This window comes from Acipenser ruthenus, chromosome 24 (assembly GCF_902713425.1).
Source record: "Acipenser ruthenus chromosome 24, fAciRut3.2 maternal haplotype, whole genome shotgun sequence".
NCBI classification, from domain to species: domain Eukaryota; kingdom Metazoa; phylum Chordata; class Actinopteri; order Acipenseriformes; family Acipenseridae; genus Acipenser; species Acipenser ruthenus.
This window is the reverse complement of record NC_081212.1, coordinates 27,185,862-27,204,816: the sequence shown is the minus strand read 5'-3', so window position 1 is coordinate 27,204,816 and position 18,955 is coordinate 27,185,862. Positions and strand designations below refer to the sequence as shown.

General features: G+C 38.1%; 1 protein-coding gene across 7 annotated transcripts; it reads right to left on the bottom strand.

Annotated features, from left to right (window-relative positions):
• Window positions 1-405: 405 nt before the first annotated feature.
• Window positions 406-10,333, bottom strand: skor1a (SKI family transcriptional corepressor 1a). Of its 7 annotated transcripts, none has more exons than XM_034048848.3 (9): window positions 9,893-10,330; window positions 6,258-8,028; window positions 5,307-5,406; window positions 4,523-4,630; window positions 3,793-3,864; window positions 2,649-2,723; window positions 2,225-2,299; window positions 1,687-1,752; window positions 406-1,158 (listed from the first exon to the last, which is right to left on the bottom strand). In XM_034048848.3, the coding sequence occupies exons 2-9, from the start codon at window positions 8,013-8,015 to the stop codon at window positions 1,064-1,066; spliced, it is 2,349 nt and encodes a 782-aa protein (XP_033904739.3). In that variant the 5' UTR covers window positions 8,016-8,028; window positions 9,893-10,330; the 3' UTR covers window positions 406-1,063. The 7 variants fall into 7 exon arrangements, with proteins under 7 accessions (XP_033904739.3, XP_058855040.1, XP_058855041.1 ...); XM_058999057.1 differs by having other exon boundaries at window positions 406-1,126; XM_058999058.1 differs by having other exon boundaries at window positions 406-1,126; window positions 6,258-8,025.
• Window positions 10,334-18,955: the final 8,622 nt, after the last annotated feature.

Sequence of the window (18,955 nt, the reverse complement as noted above, 5' to 3'; positions counted from 1 at the left end):
ACAACTATAGCTCCATTTCCACTTATTTTCTAATAAATAATAAATAATAACTATAACATGTTTGTGCATTTCACAAACTTTAATCGTTACTGTTCATTTCACCAGTTCTGTTGTACAATTCATTGGTTACAAATTCTGATTTTAAAGACAGGATTGCTTCACAGACGATACACCTTATTTTACTGAAATTGATCATCGATATAAACAGGCATGTATCAACATATCTTTCACCTGTATGTGCCAGACAAAGATATGACGTTCAGACTCCTCCAGTCTTCTCGTGCGGCAAAATGATTTCGACTTTCAGGAAGCATTTGTGTTTCTCAGCAGCTTCCTCTGCGTTTCCTCTCTTGAAATGCTTGTTTTGTTGTCATTACCCCAAAAGAGCACAGACCCGCAATCAGATGAGTTCCAAACGAGATGCTTTTCATTTTTATTGTACATGAAGTCAATGGAGTTGCCTTATTTAAAGTGCTTGACATCAATATTATACAGTATATCTTCTGATACGGTGAAAGCAAATAAATCAATCATTAAAATAAATAAAGAAATAAATAACTGAGTAAATAAATAAATAAATAAATAATCCAACAAATACTGTTTACTAACAAAATCACAGTACATTTCTACTCATTGCACGTAGCCACATGTTATATTAATATGTATTTAAAGAAGTGGTGGTCGACACACAAACATATAAAATTCATTGCAGAGGTCTCTTTATAGCTTTATATTAACAATCTATAGTACATACATTGAGCCTGGGATTTCATTGTGCCATATTTGTTTTGAAATTATCATTTCTTTAGCCTATATCTCTCGACTCAATTATTTAGCTCGTTTGTCGTGTGCCCTGAAATTGCATCATACTAGTCATAGTATTTACAAGTTTATAAATGGCTTGCTCAGTCCAGTTACTGGGAAAAAACGAAGAAGGTGGTGTCAGTGGGTATGTACAATCTCCACATGACTCGAGGTTGTCGTGAGTGTGTCCTTTCCCGTATTTACACGTGTAGAGGATGGCTTGTGCTCGTGTCAGGGACTCGCGGGTTCTGGTCGCGCATCACTGCGGTAGAAGGGGCGGTTTGAAGGAGCAGTTCCCGGTGCAGTGCCGAGGAGTCAGCATCTTACAGGAGAAATGGTGAAGCGCATCGTGAGCTTCTAGGTAGAAAGGCAAACAAGACCAAACAAAACAAAAACGCATGTGTTTGAATTAAAAACCACATTTGAACTTGTTAACTTGATAATATAGCCGACTATAGTTTGTATCAATGTTCTTCAATCAAGTTGTTTACAAGCATAGTACTAATTTATAATAGAAAGCACATACGCATGAACATCCCTTAACGATTATTAAACTAAAATAGGCAAACAAATCAATCTTCCATGGTATATTCTCAGTTCAAGTGCATAGTACAGTAGCGCGCGCGCACGCACACTCACAGCTATGATTTTTTTTTTTTTTTTTGCTGCGGGCGTTCTCGAACCCCTTTTTTTGGGGGGAGGGGGACGGGGGACGGGGACGGGGACGGGGACGGGGACGGGGACGGGGGGGTGAGGGTGTCTGTAAAGAACCATTCTTAATGCTCAGCCTCTTTAGAGCGTCCTGCTTCTCGCTGAACTTGGTTTACACTCGGCGGTGTTGATTACTTTAATATTTCCATATAAACTGTAATGATTAATTACCTTTTAGCTTTTGTTGAATAGCATACCGAGCCTTCCTCTCTTGATCCAGCTCGTTACACAAAGTATCTGTGAACACAGGAAGAGTCAACCAAATCAATTCGGGTACAGTTTAGGAAACATAAACATACTACTACTACTACTACTACTACTACTACTACTACTAATAATAATAATAATAATAATAATAATAATAATAATAATACGAAATGCCCAGTTGCGTTGATAACGTATATAAAGAAGCCCCCTATAATTTGATATTGTGTATTGTGCTGTGAGCTCAGGTTTGAATTTCGACGACACGGAGTGACCCTGTTGAGATACTCAGTTTGATTATTATTGCACAGTGGGGTCTCCGTGCAGTTTGCACACTTGACTCGAAACTATCCTAGACTATTCAAACGGACAGGCAGTGCAGAGCGGTTGGGGATTGCATATGCAGTGTTGTTTGGGGTCTCCACTTTGATCCACAGCATCACTCTATAAAACCGGAGCACGCTTAAAGATATCATGCCGTTGTAACTGTAGAATGATGCCTCACCTCGGACAATCTGGAGTTGTTGAACCATCTCCTCTCTGTACGACAACTCCCTTTTCATTTGATCTTGAAAATTATCTGTGAAGCAATCACATATCATATATTTCATTTGGTTTGTTTTTTGAATCCACCGTTCTGCGCATGCGGGTAAACGCTTTATATTATTAGCACTGTATATTACAGTTCAAATTATTATTCTTAATTTTCTGGGTTTTTTTTTAAAAATCTTTTTGGGTTTCTATTTTGCAGTATTTTCTGTTTGTTAATATTGTGTAATTATAGGTGTAATATTAGTCTATACGATATATATATATATATATATATATATATATATATATATATATATATATATATATATATATATATATATATATGTTTTATAGTTCATCTTCGAAGCAAACGACTACATTAAACCTATTAAAAGTACCTTTGAGACTTTGAAATTCTCGCTCCAGCTTTTTCCTCAAGTCCATCTGTTCTACGAGGAGTTTCTGCAGCTCGTCTATAAAACAGACACACAGAGATAGTATTTATACTGTCCGGTACACCTTGAAAAGCACGACTCATTTGCTTTGCACTTATTCCGCCAAACGGGCTTCACATACCGAGAACATCGGCGTGGCTTTAAACGAGCGTTAGGCTCCCATATGAAATTATTTTGCATTTTGCAAACCTCTATACTTTTGAAATGTATGCATCGTGTCTATTGTGCGCTCTGTGCGAGTTGTCCTATAGCACTTGGAAACAACACGATGCTAAATAAATAAAGTAACTGTGAACATCTGTAATCGAGTACACGTAACCAACGCATTTGCACAGAAAACTACGTTCTAAAACAAATGTCCGGTTAAACCGCGTGCTAGATCTGAATAAGGGTGTGTAGGCGTTGTTATGAGGCAGCATGCATCCTTCACTTGTGTATGATACGTCATCCCTGTCAATGCATTGTAGTGCATTTTATAGGATTCGCCAGCATCAAAACATAACATATACTTTGTTGTAACAAGAGTAATATTAAAATAATAATACTAAAACCCCTTCATGTGATTCATATTAATGTAGCTTTGTGGAGGTTTGCATTTGGAGGTTTGGGTTGTCAATATGGTATTCAGTGTATCTGCACGCACATTATACAGTAACTGAATGAGCGTTATATTTTGTGTAGATATATTATATCAGGGGGGTTGGGATGAGCGTCATATCAAGTCTATTTAGCATTTGGTTTACGCTTTCTAATTACAGAATTAGTAAGCTTGTACAGGCATAGCGTCACCAGAGCCGATTAAAGACAGTGGGCCACATAAATAGAATGATCATAGGCTCACTTTGCCGCACAGCCCTGTAAAGCCATTCATAATATTAATATATCGGAGCACAGGCCATTTCATACATTTTCCACAGTCTGAAATATATATATATATATATACACACACTCACACACACACCATACCCTAACAAACAATTCCACAAGCTTGCAAGGAGATTATTATTATTATTATTATTATTATTATTATTATTATTATTATTATTATTATTATTATTATTATTATTATTATTATTAATATGCTCACCTTTAGCCATGTTTTCAATATCTTTCTCAATCAATTGGGCTCTCCCCATGTCGCTTCGACCCCCGTCATCGCCTGTACATGAAAATTACCCCTCGTCAGAAACGTTTGAAAAAACAAGGCATTCAAACAGACTTCATTGTGGATATATGTATGTAATTACACTTCTCATGAGCAATACCTTCAGAAACATCGCTATAAACAAATGACCATACCTAAACAAAGAGACCGTGTTAGTGGGTATGAACCCGTGTCCTGGTTTATACCATGCATGCCCACATTGGGAATCTGTACTGTATGGCTAAAACAGTCAATGCAGAGAAGGAACGAATCTATCAGAATTCATTAAATATTTATTTTTATATTAGCTGCAAGGGACATTCGTTTAACGGTGACTCAAAGATTATTTCATCGTGGGGATTTGTTTTTCTAATCTTATAAATGTGTTATAAATTAGTCTTTGTTTCCCTTCATAAAACAGCCATGAAACGCAGCTATAACGATCTGCTCCGCACTAGAGATTCGGCTTGGCATGTCTTCAGCACAGTACAGTAACCAAAGTGTGTCGCATCAGGCCAGTTGTTCTACCTCGTGATTTGCAGCCTGTTTATTTATGTATTGTCTTTGGGCAGGGGCAACTCGGGGCTTAACACGATTCCCGTGTAGGTCTATACCGTTTAAAAGCAAGTCTACCACACACACTGCACACAGAAAACGTATTTTAGACACCTACCTCTATCCACACCTGCGGGACTTTCGTGGGAGACGTTTCCTTGATCCTGATAAGATTTTCTTAACTCCTGATCCTCTTCTGTTGAATTAGCGTCTTCCTTACTTAGTTCTTAAAAAGATATAAACCGATCATCAGCCATGAGCATCGAAAGTACAATCAAAATCTGCGCTTAATTACATGGTTAAGGACAAATCTAGTCTTGATCGGGCACAGTAATCGCCTCGCGTTCCGAAAGTAGCGTGTTCCCCGCGAGACTCGCGTAAGGAGAACATCTGTGAAGTTGTTTTCATTCGGCTTCAAGAGTAATAGGACGTTTCTTTACAAATAACGTTTGTAATACAGCTGAATGATAGACCTCGATATCATGACATTCCCCATCGACTCTGTAAAGAACTCAGCAAACATCTGAACGCAGCAGAGTTTAAGTAGGCTACATCATTGCAATTGTTTGAGAATGTGAAATAGTTCAAATGTTAATATGAAATTCAGTATACAATACAAAAATACTAAAATGTGTTTAAAATATTTTATGAAATGTATGTTTATTTATGAAACATTTGGTTTACAGCGCTGGGTTCGTATATATCACTCAAATCTGTATAGCCTAAATGTATTATAAAATAATAATAATAATAATAATAATAATAATAATAATAATAATAATAATAATAATAATGACTTACTAAAATACACGAATGGATATATTTGTCGTGGGGACTTGAACGTCCTATATCGCTGTACCAGTTTTACAGTGAATATATAGAGACAGTAGTGGCGGGCCTACCATTCGCCTTAACAGGGCTGCATATGTAGTTGGGTCCGGATATAAATGTAGACGGATTCTTCGGAATCTGCACGTGCTCTTCTCTTTCATGTGTATACACCTGCAAAATGAATCAGACAATTACATGTAATTATCCTCAATTCTGTTATTACTAATTTACTCCGCTGCTTGAACCTCGCCAGCACAGTAGCGGACCCCGAGCACATTTGTTTTTTTTCTAAAATAATAACATAAACCTACTATGCGAATAATTGATGCCTGCCTATCTGAAATTTCCCTGCGTTTGTGACGCACAGCATTACACACAGCCTTGTGAGTCTAGACGGAATTAAAAATCTATTTGGATACCGCGTTCATATAATAAACATAATTAAGGGCACTCCAAAGAAAATTACCCAAATTAAAATTCAGTCGTGGAGAAGGGCTTTTCAAAGCCTATGACCTCCACACGCTCTGCACCCAACTCATTTTTACACAGTTTTCATCCACATATAATAAGTCCTCGTGTTTTGCTTAATTACAGAATGTGCCTGAATGGTAATGTACAGGTGTTCGGGTAAGGTGGGCTTTATAAAATGTCTCTTCACCAACAAATGCACAATGCTATATTCGGCGAGGTAGGCCAGTACTTGTCAAATTCACTGATCCTTCATCATACACCTCACTACAATGTTGTTATTTGAATCACTGCTCGTCGAATTGCACTATTTTAAATCTAACTAGAAGACTATTGAATATTTGTATTTCATGCTTTGTGTTACCCATTTCTAACTTTCGTTTAGGCTATATTGGTTACTTTTTTTTTTTTTTTTTAATACACTGTACCATACAATGCAGCAACAATTTTATGCGCAATCGACAGTTTCAATATCTTTTGTTTACATTTAGGCTCGTATCTTGTTAATAGTATGTTAACCTTTTTTTTTTTAAACCAAAGCACTGAAAACTTACTTCATAAGTTGCTGTGCTGTTGCTGGCCTCTGCGATGGCCTCGCTGTGCCGCTCCTCGTCTGAGGATACGGGTTCACTGAAGGGCACTCTTGGGCTTTCCCGCTGCAGGGTAGCCTTTTCGAGCAGCGGTTCGTGGATCTTCTCCGCGCCTTCTTGTGAAAGAATCGGCAGTGCTGGGCTTTGCCTGTCCTCGACAGACAGCGGGGGAGACTCGTCGTCTTCAGGAAACCTAGTATTGGACTCCACGTCCACATCAGGTTCGTCCCCACTGTCCACACCCGGAGACACCGACCTGTAACTGGAACTCTCGCTCATAAAGTCTGGTGAGTGGTACCCGGAGCGGGCTCCGTTGTACGCCTCTCGGTTTCCATAAAGTTTGGCTATGCTCTCTGCGTCTTTGACCACAGGTCTGAAAGCAGAGATGTAGCTTATCTTTCTGGGGGTGAGGGACACTCCCTCGGTAGACCTGGCCTCATCCCCAGACTTGTCCTCTTCGTTCCTGGTGGAATGAGTGCTGGAGCACCTCTCGCTGTCCGCTAAACTGTCTTTTGGGGTGTTGGTGCTCCTGTCGCTCTGCTCAGCCGCGTCGACGTCGCTTTGCCGGGCGCTCAAGAGTTCAACCGCGGGTTTCGGTTGGGTCTGCGGGTAAGGGGCCACGGGAAAGTTCCCCCCTGCAGGCCAGAACATGGGGAAAGATGGGTAGAGAGTGTCTTTAGCGCCGGGCCAAAACACACCGGGCAGGTTGGTCTTATTTTGCTCCCCAATTCCTATACCATCGTCTTTCTTTTGACATAATCCGAAAGCTGGGAAACCATAGGGGTGTGGGAACAGTGGAGGCGGAATCTTCTGCAGCATGCCAAAGCCTTTGCTGGGCACAGGTATGACCGGGTAGTTTCGCACTCCGTTGCCTATGCTCAGACTGCCTCTCTCCTCCTCGCACCGCATGGTTTTGTGAGGGACCTCTGGGGATCCCCTGGTGATACTGTTGGAGCCCTGTGGTTTCAGGGAGGAGGACCCGCCTGACCCACTTGAAGGCAGGATCCTCTTGCGGCTGCCCCCGTTGAACATGGCCTTCACATCCTCCCAAGCGTGGGCCAGGTCATCGGAAGAGTTTTTGTCCGATAGTTTCAGGTGGCGCCTCCAAGAGTTAAAGTTTGCAGCGTCCGGCTGGGTGTACTTTGCTTCGGGAGTGCGGTGGGAATGGAAGATGAACTTATTGGGAGAAAAATACATATTGCAATAGCTGCACTTAATGCACTTGGCCCTAGAGCTGTTGTACCTGGCCGGGATAAAGTTTCCCCGACTGCCCCAAGCGCACTCGTGAGACACATCAAAAGCGAAATTTTCGGGAAGTTTGGGCGGATTGTGCGCCCCGAGAAACGATTTGCAGAGCCTTTCGGCTTCCCGTTTGGTGATCATGCCGCAGCGCCTGGAAGAAATGGGCATGGCTCCTGCGCGCCTCAGTATCTCCAGCTGCACAGGGGTGCACTGAACACAAGTGATACCCAGGGCCACCCTCCGGTTGTGGATCTCATTGTAGCTGTAGTTCTTCAGTAAAGTATTGGAAATCTGAGCCAGACAGAGCCTTTCCTGGCCATCAATCACCAAGCAAACGATGGGAACGCCATACAGCATGGTCTCGCTGACTTGGTTGGGCTTGAGAGACGACGATCCGGAGAACGGTTGGAGCTCCGGTTTTGAGTTGGGAGAAGAGCTGGAGTCTCTTCCCGCTGCCAGCTGACTGGAAATCGCCTCCATTATTGGAAGTCTGCTGGGGGAAAGAAACACGATTGTTTAAATTGAGTTATTATATGTTTACATGTGCTTCGTATTTCCAAACACTTTCGAAAGGCAAAATTAGAGATAGCAGCAGACTTTAACAATCATTTACAGCCACACACACACATCATATTCGTTATCAGAAATAATGTATCACTTACAACAGCCACTACATAATGCAAATCTTCAAGACAAAAATGACAATTATATTTGGAGAGAGGGAAGTAACAGAGCCTACAAAGTTTAATAAACGAGAAAAGTCAGTGCATTGTAGGAATACAATAGACAGCTCGAGTTACCCTTCAAGGTGAGTCGAGTAGCCTTTTGCGTTTCCACCTGGCAGAAATATTTAAAAGCATTGAAAACCAGAACCGCAAAGGATCAAATGTTTTTCCCTGTTATGTTATTTTTTTTATAATATCTGGGTAAAATCCTTTTTTTTTTTTTTGCTTAAAAGTAATATAAAACGTAAACTGTAAGTGATATAGTTGAAAAGGTTTTATTCGTTTATTATAATATTAGTTTGTAAATAGTTTTCCCAGCGATTGCAAAAACATTCACTTTTAAGTTATTGTCGAGAGCCTGCTGTTGGATTTCGCTGAATGATATCCCTCGTTGCGTTTTTTTTAATACAGTACGAACTAAACGCTACTGCCAGCTTTTCTAAAGCTGGGGCTGCTACCCTTGTTGTTCTCTTTATTTTACCGATGACATCCAGGGGGTGCTTTTTAAAATAAACTCGGAGGATTTAAGGCTTAACGACAATCCGTTTCTTGATTTCGGGCCAAGTCTGTTTTTAAAAAATATATATGTCGTTGAGCGATTTTAATGTTCTTTAAAAGAGATGCATAAACTGACCCGGTTAATTAGGATTTACATTTCCAAAAACGTGTAAACAATTCAAGAAACATTTCCATACTGTTCCTGAGAATTGTTTATATATATATATATATATATATATATATATATATATATATATATATATATATATATATATATATATATATATATATATATATATATATATATTGTAGTTGCGATATTCCGAATGTTAAAATAATGAGTTATTTTCATTAGCAGCATGAGCTCAGCCTTTTCCTAATAGCTTTAGTTTGGATCAGAGGCGAGGAACATTACTTAACCATGGCGTTAGCTCGGCAAACACGGAACGAGCAGAAGGAAAGATTCTTTGAGCAAAGCAAAGGAGCTTATCAGGGAACAATCGCAGCATTAAGCTGATTTGATTGTAATTACAGAAATAGCTGCAGTTTGTAGTTGTTTAAAATGTTAATAAAACTCCAGCTCCCTAATTAAAGCTGTGTAAGGTAGCACGACACAATCAAACATGACACTGGCAAATAGTCAGTACTTTGTCAAACGCAATTTTAAAATATACATCTAACGATACAGGAATACAATTACATTATTATTTTAAAAATCACATTGTTTAAACAGTTGTGTAAATATTGAACACATTAGCCTACATTTAAAATGAAAATATATAAAATAATTAAAAATACAAGCTCAATAAGAATATAATAAACCACAAATGTGTTGATAATACATTATTATTATTATTATTATTATTATTATTATTATTATTATTATTATTATTATTATTATTATTATTAATAATAATAATAATAATAATAATAATAATAATTAAAAGAAGCAGGCAAAATACAATGTAAATAATTTTACGCAGTAAAGGAATAGATTTTTGGGCAAAAAAAAAGTACCATATTAGAAATGATTCGCATTTTACTTCCTTGTAAACTATAAAAAACACAGCATACTCCATAAGCAAGCATCATGACACTAGAATTGCATATTACGATCATACACACAGACTATACCTTTTTTTAAGTAGACGTTGGACAGCTCCTTTTTGTGTTAGAATACAGCACACAATAATATCCTTCTCCTAGGAGAATATTGTATTCGATTGGTATTTTTCAGATCACACTGGAAGAGATGCTACAGCTGCGGTCTGCAGCGTTGTTGTGTACAATGTAAAGAGGATGTATCGGTGTTGTCTCAGTAAAGATCCTGGGCTTCCATCCTCCGCGACCGTCCTCCTCTGTGTGGGTAGCGCGAGCAGACTGACCACATGGTTCGTCCAGGGAAGGCTGTTGTGAACCTTAGTTGAAGACGTTGTACATTGATCAAGTGACAGCTAAAATAATAGGAAGGCACACCCACTTAGCAGCAGCATATTTACATTAACCGTTTGCCTTCGGGAGCAGCTGGAGCGCCAATCATTACTGTCATCGAGTCAATTAAAATGCAGCCTGGGTCTTTAAAGAAAAAAAAAAACAAGGAAGAAGAAGAAGAAGAAGAAGAAGAAGAAGAAGAAGAAGAAGAAGAAGAAGAGGAAGAAGAAGAGGTTTTTGTATAATTAAATATGTTACTTTTCTTTATAGATCAGCTCTATAAGCTGTTGAATAAAGCTGTTTATGTTGAGATATCATCATAGCATCGCAGATGATTATTAGACAGGATTTTAGATATGGCTGGTGTGCACAATCCCGTTCAAGTTTAGCGAAGTTCTTGGTGGTTCTTAATTTTACCGATGACTGCTATCCTGGTTATATAAGGGTACCGCTGCATGAAGCTAACAGTATTTATAGTGTCCAGCTCGGTCTGTGAATATAGTGTCTGCAATTACGATACCCATCTGGAGTTGTGAAAGGTACGCATTTATTTGTGTTTAAAAACAGCTGAAGATATGTAACTGGTTGAATTAAAAACGGTAATATAAAATAAAGAGTTGCTTATTACAAGGGAAATAGGCATTTTGTATTTTATTTATCAGAATTATCTTAGTGTTTGTCCCGGTTTATATATATATATATATATATATATATATATATATATATATATATATATATATATATATATAACATAGGACTGTATATTCTAAATGTCTTGGTTTCATATTAAATAATCATATTTTGTTTAATGATTTGTTAATTATTAACAAGGCGGGGGGGGGGGGGGGGGGGGGCACTGAATTACAGAGAAGATTGTTAAGTAAAGAAGAGAATGTGAAAATCGACTTTATTGGATTTCTTAATTAAAACTGTTTCAGAATGAAGCTATCAATCAATGGAGAAGTAACAATCCACCACTGACAAACTATGTATTCAGTTTTCACACTGCAAAATAAAAACAAAAAAACAAAAAAACCGCACGCTGTCCTGGCGCGGTGGCAATACCCAGCGCAGTAACAAACAAAAAAAAAATCAACAAAATCGATGGCGAGAAAAATAAAGGGATCATCCGAAGAGACTCGCTCGCGGATAGACTAATCAATTCATGTTTTAAAGTAAAGACGCCATCAAACTGGACTGGGAGTCATTGTGGGGGGGGGGGGGGGGCATTTGCTAATGATCTATGCAGGCATATCATTAGAAATATCAGTAAAACAGAACCCCTGATTGCTTTTTAAACTTTGCATTGAGAATCATCCTGAGGCACACTCGCTGCTCAGCCCGCGGTGGGTTTACACCCCCCCCCCCCCCCCCCCCCCGGCAATATAGGCTTTGACCAAGCTGCAACCTCGCCCGCCCCCTCAGTCTAACAGAGAGAATGTGTTGGAGCAGTCGGGGCAGCTTGTGTGTACAAACAGTCTGCTATATTTGCGCAATACTCTTAGGTAAGTGGTGGAACGCAATGCTGACCATATTAACTATTTATAAACTGATCAATAACCATCATTTAGCCCTACTGGGGATCTAGCTGAGCTATCAGCGTCTCGGCTACACAGTATCATATTCTGTATGCTTCAAAGAAAGTTTGAGCGGGGCAGTGCAACGCTATATATATGAAACCTTCTTTGAAGCATACCGAATCTGATATTGTGTAGCTGAGACGCTGATAGCTCAGCTGGATCCCCAGTAAGTCTACATACTGGAGCTGATGAATGAACCCGTATTGGAAGAAAGACAGAAACACAAGGTGAACGTTTACCGCTCACTAACCCTTATTAAGCACTGCTGGATTACTGGCCTATCAACTATTTTGTTATTACAAATATATAACTATTTTAGTTTAAATGGGAACTATAATACCAACATTTATAACAGGAAGACAAAAGGCAATACCTATTTAATTATATCCTTCTATCGATCGATCTATCTATATGTATTTATCTCATAAATGTATAAATGTTTTTTTTTTCAAAGGTATTGAACAAATTGGAGTTATGAATCTAATACATATTGAAAAGAAATGCAACTGTGCATTGTTCATTAAAATAATATATCACCCACCCAATATATCTAGTTAAACACATAAGAGCTGCTAAAATGCTATATTATTGACAACATATTTTCTTACACACGCACACACATTATATATAGATAGATAGATAGATAGATAGATAGATAGATAGATAGATAGATAGATAGATAGATAACAATAATTTTCAGGGTCTCTTTTAACAACACAGAAGCAGTAGCTGTCCTAATGGACACGTTAATTAAACTGTAATTAATCATGCTGTCTCTGCCCAAACTTGAACAATTACCCCAATCAAATAGAAGGTAATAACGTCCACACACTGCCCCGGGCTATCGCTTTTACTAAGCAGACCTCTATTGAACTAGAACAGCTTTTGCCCTCAACCAACACATGTGTTACATAATGAAACACGCATTGTTATTAAAACGATATTGCCTGCGTGGGATTTGGGACGCGTCTTTGAGGATATGTGTTCTCAGAAGCCCATCCACTGACCCGGGCCCCTTTTCGGAAATTATAAATGAACTCCATCGGTGCCAAGAAAGTATTGTCAGTCATTTGCATACCTGGGGTGTATTTTTGTAAACTGTACATAATGGTGGATTCCAAGAAATAGAATTGGATTCTTAAACAGTAGTGAGAGTTATGTACTGTGTATTCTAGTATAATGCATGCGATGCATTCATGGTTAATTGAGCTGGTTCATGTCGTTCACAGGCTATACTACCGGGGGTATTATTATTATTATTATTATTATTATTATTATTATTATTATTATTATTATTATTATTATTATTATTGCTACTATTTAAATGAATACGCCTACATTGCGGTGGATCCGACCCGCTTAATTACCATGTACCCGTATTAAATATCATGGAAGGAAGCTGGACTAGATGCATAATTAATCGAGTCAAAGCGGAATGGACGTAAACCTGATCCAGAGATTCGTTTCAGCTTTCACGATCAGGCTGCGTCCCTCGTCCTTTCAATAATTACAATGTTATCCTGTAATTATTTTTTTTTCTTTTTCATTATTTAGGGCACTGGATGAATGCTGCATTGTTATCAGTTATTCCAAAGTCACAGGAGCTGCAGATGAACGACAGGGTTTCCAAAAGGAGCCGGATCCACCTGGTACCGGTGACACAACCACCCTCCTGTTTTTAATTGGAGATTGCAGCGTCAATTTTAGCAGCACCTTTTAATGCAGTCCCTCCACTATGGTGGGTAGAGACTTCAATAAGATGTTTTTCACAACGCAAGCCATCAAAGAGTCTGCACTGTATGCATGTATAATCGTTTAAACAAATGCGTATTTAAATATTTATAAAGCTCTAGCAAACTTCATAAGCATGTTACATTATTTTAATCCATGTGGTAATCGTTGGGTTTTATTTTTCTAATGCTCTGCAGTCCCTTGCAGAAACACCACACATGGCGGTGAATTAAAAACAGATATAGTGTAATACATGGGTACATATAATATATTACGATTAGGAACAAACACATGCAGTGTACAACATATAATATATTAAATACATTGATAAATATATTATACCATGAACGATATTTGTTTTGTATTTTTTTTATTGTACATCTAATAGAATTTGAAAAACGGGAACAATTTAAAAAAAACGTTCCAATTTATTACGTTGTTTTACGTATTAGAGGCTTGTTATGTTAAAGTATAATGAAATGTTAAACTGCCAGGGCAACACAATTAAAAAAACAAGAAAATAAAAAACAAGAATCGACTTTCCAGGTATATATAGTTCCACACAATGTTTGAAATGTATAACCAACCGCCACGCATTTGTGATTTATTGTGAGGTTTTGTTTATCTCTAAGACCATACTTATATAAATACGTTGTGGTGATTATTAAAGGACGACACCAAAAAACATTATGAAACATTTCAAATGTACTGTCTGCATTTATTTACAATTGCATTGTAATAAAACTTGAATACTGCAGCTCACTACACGAGTTTTTCTCATTGTTTGTGGTTCACGACCATAGATGAACCTACTAACAAGATCTCAATAAAATATTTAGGATAGGGACTCGAAAAAACAAAACAAAACGACAAGGCAATTAATTCAATTCAGTTTGGGGTCTATTCTGAAATTAATTTCCCATATAAACCTCCTAACATTAAAAGTGCAGGCTGCCTGTTCAATCTAGCCTATTAAAACTCATTTGGAATACACAGCAAACGAAGCTACACGATTTAATCTGCACGAAACCATATGTTCATCTGCCTATAGTGCTTTAAAGAAGCGTTTTCTTTGCTTGTTCTTTCCAATCTATTAATATCTGTTAGGAAGAAAGGGGCTATAGAATTTATGTGCACCATATGTGTACCTATAAACGCATCACAAAACCGAGGTAGTAACTTTTAAATAACTACCAATAGAGTAGCTCTCGCGTGCTGCTCTGGCAAGCAGGGCTGCAGGGACAGAGGAATCAAAGCGATGAATAGGGCTGGCGAAGTTGCAGGAAGTGGGTCCCATCTGTCACTATAGGGCGAGTCATATTTAAGTGAATGGGGCTTCGCCTATTGTGAACCCTTTCTATTTTATCAAAGCGTGCTGATATGGAAGCACAGTCGCGAGGTGAGTAATTTAAGGGGACCGAACAGACGGTTCAGAGCACAGTCAACGCTAGCCAATCACAACAGCCCTGTACAGTCAAAGCGTAATTAAAACAATATGATGATGATGATGATGATGATCATTGAATACTCATATTACTAGTAATAATAACAACACTAGCATAATAACAACAACTATATTATTATTATTATTATTATTATTATTATTATTATTTATTTATTTATTTATTTATTTATTTATTTATTTCTTAGCAGACGCCCTTATCCAGGGCGACTTACAATTTCAAGTATCACAGTACAAGTAATAATACAGTTAAGAGCAAGATAAATACAATGACTTTGGTTCAAGCAAGTACAAGTGTGACAAAATACGAATCAATAATACAGCAGATAACAGTGACAGTGATAGTTACATCAGGATATGATTAAATACAAAATACTACAGGTTAAACACTTGGCAGATTACAGTACTCTGAAGTACAGGATTAAATGCAATAAAATAGGGGGCAGATAAGAGCAAGTAAAGCACATTTTATATATATATATATATATATATATATATATATATATATATATATATATATATATATATATATATATATAGTATTTGCAGGGTTAAGGCTATCCTCGCAGATAAAGTATTCATGAAACTCTGAAGAAGTCATTGATAAAAACCTCCCGTTGAAACGAGTGGGTGTTTTACAGCTATGAATGAAATGCGAATTGTATATTCGTGAGATATAAATGAAATAACACGTTTGAATTACAATTCTACGGGCTACCTCTCTCTAAGCAAGTCGAAGATGAGTAGCAGGGTGCAGAGGTGATGGACAGGTTTAAACACGGGGGATCTCTCGCGTGCTAACCCTGCAAGCAGTGTTAATGTTTGGAATGAGATGATTCATATACACATAACAATGGAATAACTAGTCCTACTACCTATATGCACTATGTATACATACTACTATATGCACATACATATATACAGTATTCATATGTGTGTGTCTGAGTGTAATATATATTGCTAGATAATGAACCCATGTATAAATATTACATTCTAACAGTTTTTTTTTTTCCAGTGAGGGTCTGCAGTTTAAACTTGACCTCAGATGATCTTTTGAAAAGCAGTCAGTGTGAACCCATCGGATTCATTCCTGGCCAGTGATCTGAAGGCTGATTGAAGATGTGTCTCTGCCTTTAACCCATGGCAAGCCCTGCCTGTCACTTACTGTTTGTGAGAGTGTGTGTGTGTGTGCTCCGCTAACATGGATTCTTCATATACCAGTCATCTCCCGACACCTACAGCCGTTAACACTGGGGGACACGGCATGGAACCTCTAGAACCCGTACTGGAGAATGAACAGAGGTTCTATACTGGGTTCCAGATATATTCGAACACTAGAATCCTACCCAGAGGTTCCAAATATAGACCAAAAGAAACGGTTTCTTGTTTAACAGTGTCCACGGCTGATTCTCACCAGCCTAGCCTGTAGGTATTCAGCACCCACACTGACTGATTGACTTCACACTTCAGTTTACAAGTAGAACGCAATTAAGACATGTCTGCTCCTTTAACCGTGTTTTTATTATTACAATTAAGTTTTAATTAACAGCCTATGATTAAGAAACGCGCGGCTCTGTAAAGTGCTACAGCAACGTGCTAATTTGTTTCTCTCCTTTAGCTATTAATTGTATTTTGTATCTGTTTGTTGGGCCCCGGTAGGCCTTGTTCAGTAAAGTGCGACATCTCTTCTCCACCTGCCATGCAACAGCTAAGCAATCCAATGTATCAATTACTAAACAACTGACGTCTGTAGTTATTTAAAAAGGACTATATATAGCGCAAACCCCCTCCCAGCCGCCTTATTTGACAGAATATGAAATGCTGTCCGAGGCACGTGTGTCTGGTTAAAATATTGCTGCAGACTCACAATGCTGCTGCTTACCAAATTAACGCGAATTTTAGAAATCAGAGAGAGGGATCAATTTCAGTCAGACTGGAAAAAAAAAAAGCTGGCTGTAAAAACAAATGCAATTTAACCTCAACGCAACGGGACCTTTGTGTTAACATAGCAAACGGAGAGAGATAAAACAAAGCAAAAGGCTATGAACAGAATCAAAATACTGCCGACAGGACAGAGAGAGGGCAGGTACGGCGTATACATCGGGATACAGAAAACCTAAACACGGATTCAGACTGCCAAGCAAAAAAAAAAAAAAAAAAAAGAATATTGAAATGACGAGCAGCCAGGGTTTAAGGTCCTTCTGCAGTGCGCGCTGCCACGGGAGGGCTCGCCGCCACTGCCCCCTATAGGACACTGTCAGTATATACATTAACATTGTCAGGTACTTATTCAATGCATATGATCTAGGTATAGAAATGTAATCATTGGGGTAGGCTAGGCCAGTGTATTTGCCCATTCTTATAGGCTAGAAGCCCATAATTAAAACCGATATGAGTACATTTCTGATTACAATTTCTCGATTTAAACTGGCTTAATTTGTTCCCTTTAAATGACATTCTATCTCACACCTGTTGAAGATTGAACCGTGTTAATGCAAATACATAAATAACTAACATTGGAATGCATTAATTCCAGTTGTTTTTTTTTTTTTTTTTTTAACAGTGGCTGCAATCAAATACAGTATTAACGCAGTTTACATATGATAATGACATGGCTGCAATGTTTCAATTATATTGTTTAACACTTCCCTTTTAAAGGTGTGCAATCGGGCTATGTGCACGCGTTTTCAGACTCGTTGTGACGGATGTGTAAATTATTGTTTTAGTAGAAATTAAATTCCGCAGATAAGTGCGCTCGTGGGTTAAGTGTGCCAATCTAACAGGGAGGCGCCCATGACCTCGTGTTTGTTCTTAATTATTGTATATTATCGCGCGATACATACGACATTTTAATAGCTCGTGGGGTCAAAGGACGCAATGTGAAGTGAAATCCCTGGTTATTAAAGGACTGAGCGATGTGGCAGAATCTGTCTGTCCTGCAAATGTTTAAATGAATAAATACATACATAAATAAATAAACAAACAAATAACCCATCTGATGCAAAATAAAACCAACAAAAAGCAGGCCTATCAAAATGAAGCCTATATATCAATACATAATCAGCCTTCTGATTGCTAACTATGTATGCTGATACTGTCTTTAATCCACACGAAATGTTTTTTTTATTTTAATTATTATTTTGTATAAAAATTTTAAAAGCCTTTGTAGCGAGGTGTGCTGTGCAGGATTGAGTACACAGCCCCACAGCTAGAAAATATCCGGCACAGTTTACTTTTGAAGCAGGCTGGCGAATAATGTTTAGGTTAAAACCTACGGAGCTGTGTCATAAAAAAAAAAAAAAAAAAAAAAATCAAAGCCTGCAGTGCTCTCCTGGAGGGCTCGTGCGAGATTGCCACATAAATCACAGCAGTCTAATTCGGTGGAAGTTTAATAAACGCTCCAATTGAAAACGAATGTTCTCCATTTAACAGTTGTATCAGCACCATATAAAACCATGACCCCAATAAATTTCATTTTAGAGCGAGATCAATCCACTCCGTTCCTATTGATCCACGCCGGCTCGGTGCATTTAGATGTTCTTGTGCAGCCATTCTTCGGATGAGAACAACAGTTCGATTAGACTCTTTATTAGGAAAAGATTGCTACGAGAGCATCAGTGTGGCCTGCAAATGAAATGGTGACATTTTAATTAGTGGACATTGATAAAAGAAGGCTGGTAATGGCGGTTCACAAGGCTGGCACACTTTAAATGACCTGATGCACTAATCAAGTTAGATAGCCTGGCAAAGGTCAGCGGCTCAGCAGATACTGGCCTGCACAGCTAAACGGCAGAGGAAAGTGAGGCAGTGGAAAGAGAAGCAATCTTACACCAGCGCCGGGTCAATATTTGTTAAAATGAAGAGCAACCATTGACGCAATATAAAGGCGCACGACAAATACGATTAATTAATTGATACATTTATTTGTATCATTAATAATAGGCTAATAATAATAATAATAATAATAATAATAATAATAATAATAATAATAAT